Source organism: Bison bison, unplaced genomic scaffold (assembly GCF_000754665.1).
Source record: "Bison bison bison isolate TAMUID 2011002044 unplaced genomic scaffold, Bison_UMD1.0 scf7180017864381, whole genome shotgun sequence".
In the NCBI taxonomy this organism is placed as follows: domain Eukaryota; kingdom Metazoa; phylum Chordata; class Mammalia; order Artiodactyla; family Bovidae; genus Bison; species Bison bison.
In genome coordinates, this window is record NW_011494953.1 from 155316 (window position 1) to 160770 (window position 5455).

General features: G+C 48.3%; 1 protein-coding gene across 1 annotated transcript; it reads left to right on the forward strand.

The window, feature by feature from the left end:
• Positions 1-2334: 2334 nt before the first annotated feature.
• S100A8 (S100 calcium binding protein A8) lies at positions 2335-3589 on the forward strand. Its single transcript, XM_010857441.1, has 3 exons — positions 2335-2638; positions 3074-3236; positions 3387-3589. The coding sequence occupies exons 2-3, from the start codon at positions 3096-3098 to the stop codon at positions 3513-3515; spliced, it is 270 nt and encodes an 89-aa protein (XP_010855743.1). The 5' UTR covers positions 2335-2638; positions 3074-3095; the 3' UTR covers positions 3516-3589.
• Positions 3590-5455: the final 1866 nt, after the last annotated feature.

Consider the following 5455-nt stretch of genomic DNA (forward strand, 5'->3'; position numbering starts at 1 on the left):
TATATTTATATATATATAACCTTGGAGTAGGAAATGGCAACCCACTCTAGTATTCCTGCCTGAAAAATTCCATGGACAGAGGAGCCTGCTGGGCTACAATCCATGGGGTCACAAAGAGTCGGACACGACTGAGCTATATAAATATGAAAGTGAAAGTGAAGTCACTCAGTTGTGTCCGACTCTTTGCGACCCCATGGACTGTAGCCTACCAGGCTCCTCCGTCCATAGGATTTTCCAGGCAAGAGTACTGGAGTGGGGTGCCATTTCCTTTTCTAGGGGATCTTCCCGACCCAGGGATTGAACCCGGGTCTCCTGCGTTGTAGACAGACGCTTAACCATCTGAACCACCAGGGAAGTCATATATATATATATGTGTCTCTAACATAAAATTTACCATCCTAACCAGTCTTTAAGTGTCCAGTTCAGTCGTGTTAAATGTATTCCCTTTGTTGTGCATCTGGTCTCCAAAATGCTCATCATCTTGGAACTGAAACTCTGTACCCAATAAATAATTACCCCCACAGCCCCCTCCTCCTAGACCTTGGAAACCACCACTCTACTTCTGTTTCTATGAGTTCAGCTACTCCAGGTACCTCATATAAATGGAGATACTGGTCTTTTTGAATGTCTTACTTCACTGTCTATCCTCATGGTTCACCCATGTTGTATCATGTGTCAAGATTTTTCTTCCTTTTTAAAGGCTGAATAATATTCCATTGTATGTACACACCACATTTATTTATCCATTCATCTGTGGATGGACACTAGGGTTGCTTCCACATTTTGGCTGTTGTGAATAACGCTTCTGTGAACATGAGGGTACAAATATCTTTTTGAGACTCTGCTTTCAATTATTTTGGGTATATACCCAGAAGTGGAATTGCTGCATCAAACGGTAATTTGGTTTTTAATTTTTTGAGGAACCACTCTATTATTTTCCCTCAGGGGCTTCACTACTTTACATTCCTACCAGCAGTGCCCACGTCCTTTTCGAGACTTGTTATTTTCTGTTTTTGTTGGCAGTAGATGTATACATATATACATATATCCCCTCCATCCTGAACCTCCCTCCCACCTCAGTTTTCATTGGGTTATTTGTTTTCTTTTGGAGTTGAGTTGTAGGAGTTCTTTCTGTATTCTGGATATTAACCCTTTCTCATATATACGATTTGCAAATATTCTCTCCTGTAGGTTGGAGGTAGACTTTATTGTAATCTCTATTTAATAATTGAGCTAACTAAAGCACAGAGAGGGTAAGTAATTAGCCCAAGGTCACCCAGCTACAAAGTTAATGACAGAATAAAGCCCAAAGGGCTGCAGGAACATGAAGTAGAGAGAGGCTAATCCCATCTGCTTCCTCTAGGAGGCGATGATGGCTTAGGTCTTGGAGAAGCATAAGGAAAATATTGGTTCAATGTATGAAGGATGGAGAGATGGGAGGGGCTTTCTCAGCAGAGTCATGTCCTTGTCAGATCATGCCCTGGAGCCTGGGATCCTGTCTGCGCTCTGACACATCTGCACTGCGAAACTGTGTGAACCGCTTCACCTTTCTAGGTCTCGGCTTCCGTGTGTATAGATTGAGGGGGCTCTGTGCCCTGACTTTCTGATAGGCGTGTTCTGAGGGTCTGAATAGGTTACACGAATGTCAAGTACTCTGTACAAGAGAAATGATCACAAATCTTCAGCACTGGAACCCAGGTTGGGGGGAAGTACTCGCTCCTCCTGAAATCCTGGGGGACTCGCCCACCTCCTAGGGTTGAAGCATTTCTGCCTTCTCCAAAAGTGCCCTCCTTCCCCACCCCCACAGGGTTGTTTTCCTCTATAGCCCAGACTCCTGGGGTCACAGGCACATAATCACTCCAGAGAGGATGGAAGGGTCCCTGCTGTTTATGCGGCGGCTCAGTGCCTCATGCTCGTAGGGGGACCCCAAGCCAGAGTCCATCTCCTGGGACACAGTGCCGCCCCACCCCAGCCTCACAGAACAGAGGTGTTGTGAAGGTGTGGGGACAGCAGCAGAGAAACGGACTTAACCCTTAGCAGCCCACATCCCCACTGAGTCCAGCCACACACATAACAACAATAATGGAAATACTCTACCTTCCGTTACTAAAAACCCAGCAACTAGGACAAGTGTTCTTAACCTGTTGGAGGCCTTTGGACCCTTTTGACAATGTGATGAATGCTGTGGAGGAATGAGCTTATGTGCATGCACTTAAAATGAGGCATTCAACTTCAGTTCTATTTCCGAGATGCACAGAGAAGCCTTGCAAATAACCACAGCAACAGTGGGAGGGACTTAGGAGTGAGCTTCCATGGTTGGCCGTGCCAGGGGACGCTAGCAGCCCACAGGCAGAATCTTTACCATGCCCTCTTCCTGGTTTCTCCTCCTGGGCATCACTGCCTGGCACTTGCCTTCCTCCTTCTACCTTTCCTGTGCTCCCCCTCAGGACTTTTCATTCTGCACGGTGATTGCCCCATTCTCCTTGTTGGGAAACTTGAGGCTGTAGCAACACTGGAAGGGAGTAGCTGCCTCTGAGTGGCCCGAGGCCCTGGGCAGCTGGCCAATCCTGGCTGCTATAAAAGGGAGCTGACTCTGAGCCCTGCATGTCTTTTGGCAACTCTGTTTTGGGGAGACCTGGTAAGTAGAACTGTGGTCTGTCCGTCACTGAGGGCTTCCCCTGGGGTGGGCTGAGGAGTGCAGCAGCCTTCTCAGAGGAGGGGAGAGAAAGCTCTCTGGTATCTGGACAGGGTCCAGAGGAACATGAGCCTGGGGTTGAAGAAGGGGCCGAGGGCTCTAGGACTTTTGAGTGAGGGCATGTTTGGGCCCTTCCTGGGCAGAGGATGAGGCCATGGGGAGAGCTGGCAGGCACTGTGTGTGCTTGGGTACCCTGCCGCCTCCCACACCCTCATCTACATCATCCCACCCCTTCCCCTTGTAGCCATAGCCCTCTGCTGGCTTAGCTACTTGGATGGTGTCATCCAAGGCAAAGCCATCCCCTGGGGTAGGAGCTTCCTGAGTGTCCCCACAGGCACCTTGCCCACTTCGGGCTTGCCCGGGTGCTCCGTCTTCCAGGTGGGGCAAATCCTTGGACACCATGCTGACGGATCTGGAGTGTGCCATTAACTCCCTGATTGACGTCTACCACAAGTACTCCCTGGAAAAAGGGAATTACCACGCCGTCTATAGGGATGACTTGAAGAAACTGTTAGAGACAGAGTGTCCTAAATTTATGAAGGTGAGGAGGGACTGGGTGTGGTTGGGGTTCTCGGCCTGGCTTTGATGAAGCCCTGGGTCACTGATCACCTGCGTGGCTCCGAACAGACAGCCATACCTCAGCTTCCCTGAGATCTTTACCCTCTGACTTCTCTCTCTCCAATCTTCACAGAAAAAGGATGCGGACACTTGGTTCAAAGAGTTGGACATCAATCAGGATGGTGGAATTAACTTCGAGGAGTTCCTCGTGCTGGTGATAAAGGTGGGCCTGGTAGCCCATGAAGAAATTCACAAAGAATAGCAGAGCTATTGGGCCTGGGGCTAGGCCCCTGGACTCGTGCCTGCAGAGTAATAAAATAGTTGATACCTCAGGTCTCTCCTGATTGCGCTTTCTGTTTGTGGAATGAGGCTCCTGTGGGGGTGGAGGGAGGGTTGGAAAACCCAAAGGAAGAGAAACGAACCTGTGTTGCCCCCGCTACCCATCTATCAGCAGCCCTCTGTGCTTGCCACCAGTCTGCTCTCCTCCCTGTGTTCTTCCCAGGCGATTCCTGAGCCTTTCCAGCCCCACAATCCTGAGTCCTGAGTTCCAGGATTTAAGGATTCTAGAAAGTCCAAGATGTTATAGTTGTAGTATGAGCGATATGCGTGATGTATGACATGGGTGATTTGAGAACAGGGAGACATAAAGAAAACTCAGAGTATTCTCTAAATTTTAATTTCCAGCAAAATGTCTTAGATGTGACTTTTAGGAAGTTAGGGAGATAGCTATGTAGAAGTGTGTGTGTGTGTGTGTGTGTGTGTGTGTGTGTGTGTATGAGAGAGAGAGAGACAGGGAGAGAGAGAGAGTAATTCTATGCTGTGGTGTGACTTTAGGTGGATGTTACATTAAGTAACACTAATAAGCCCCCTGGCCTCCGCACTTGTAATTTCTTCTAAAGAGGTTTAGGAAGCTTTCCTTCTCTCTCCATTTCCAACCTCTTAACTTTATTCAATAATAAAGAAAGGACTTCCCTGGTGGCCCAGTGGTTAAGAATTTGCCTTCCAATGCAGGAGACATGGATTTGATCCCTGGTCCAGCAGATAACACCAGCTGCAGGGCAACTAAGCCCATGCACCACAACGACTGAGCCCATCCTCTCTAGAGCCCCCGAGCCACAGCTAGCGAGAAGCCCTGGGACTCCAACTGAGACTCAACACGGTGAAATAAATAAATAGATACTAAAAAATAAAGGAAAGTCCAGATAGGCTAACACATTAATAAAACACAATGTGAAGAATAAGGTATTCAATTGTTTCCCTGTGGGGTGAATGCTTCGATATTATCTAAAATAATCTCCCCGTCATTACTCCGGGTTTCCAAGGGTCTGGTGAAACAGGAGGGCCGGAAAATGAATGGACATCTCTCACCAGAACCCAGCCAGCAAGCTGAGTTTCCATGCTGCATCTTTGGGACATTTACCGTTGTCCTCACTTAGCAGAAGGGGTGGTGATGTTAGTTATGGAGAAGGGGGTTGGGAGCTGTCACCAGAGTCTCTACACCAGGGATTTTGACTTGGTCTATCTTGCCTGGAAAATCCCATGGACAGAGGAGCCTGGTAGGCTACAGTCCATGGGGCTGCAAACAGTCGGACACGACTGAGCGACTTTACTTTACTATGGTACATCTTGGGGCTTCCTAGGTGGCGCTAGTGGTAAAGAACCTGCCTGCTAACCCAGAAGATGTAAGAGACTCGGTCAGGAAGATCCCCTGGAGGAGAGCATGGAACCCACTCCAGTATTCTTGCCTGGAGAGTCCCCATGGACAGAGGAGCCTGGCGGGCTACAGTCCATAGGGTCACAAAGAATCAGATACAACTGAAATGACTGAGCAAGCTTGCACGCATGGTACATCTCTGGAACAGAACTGAAGTTGAGTACACCATTCTGATTGTATGTGTATATGCTCATTCCTCTGAGTCTTTCATCACTAAAAAAGGATGCAGACACCCCTCAAATGTTAATAACATTTGTTCTGGCTTCTGGATTTTTAGTAATGAAAGGTAGAGTGTGTATTTCCATTATTGTTGTTTTGTTTGTGGCTAGACTCGGTGGGGTGGGTAGCTGGTGGGGAACATGTGCTGCTAAGGGCTAAATTAGTTTCTCTGCTGCTGCCCCACCCCTTCACAACTCTTCTGCTCTGTGAAGCTGGGGTGGGGGCACTGTGTCCCAGGAGATGGATGCTGGCTTGGAGTCCCTCTGTGT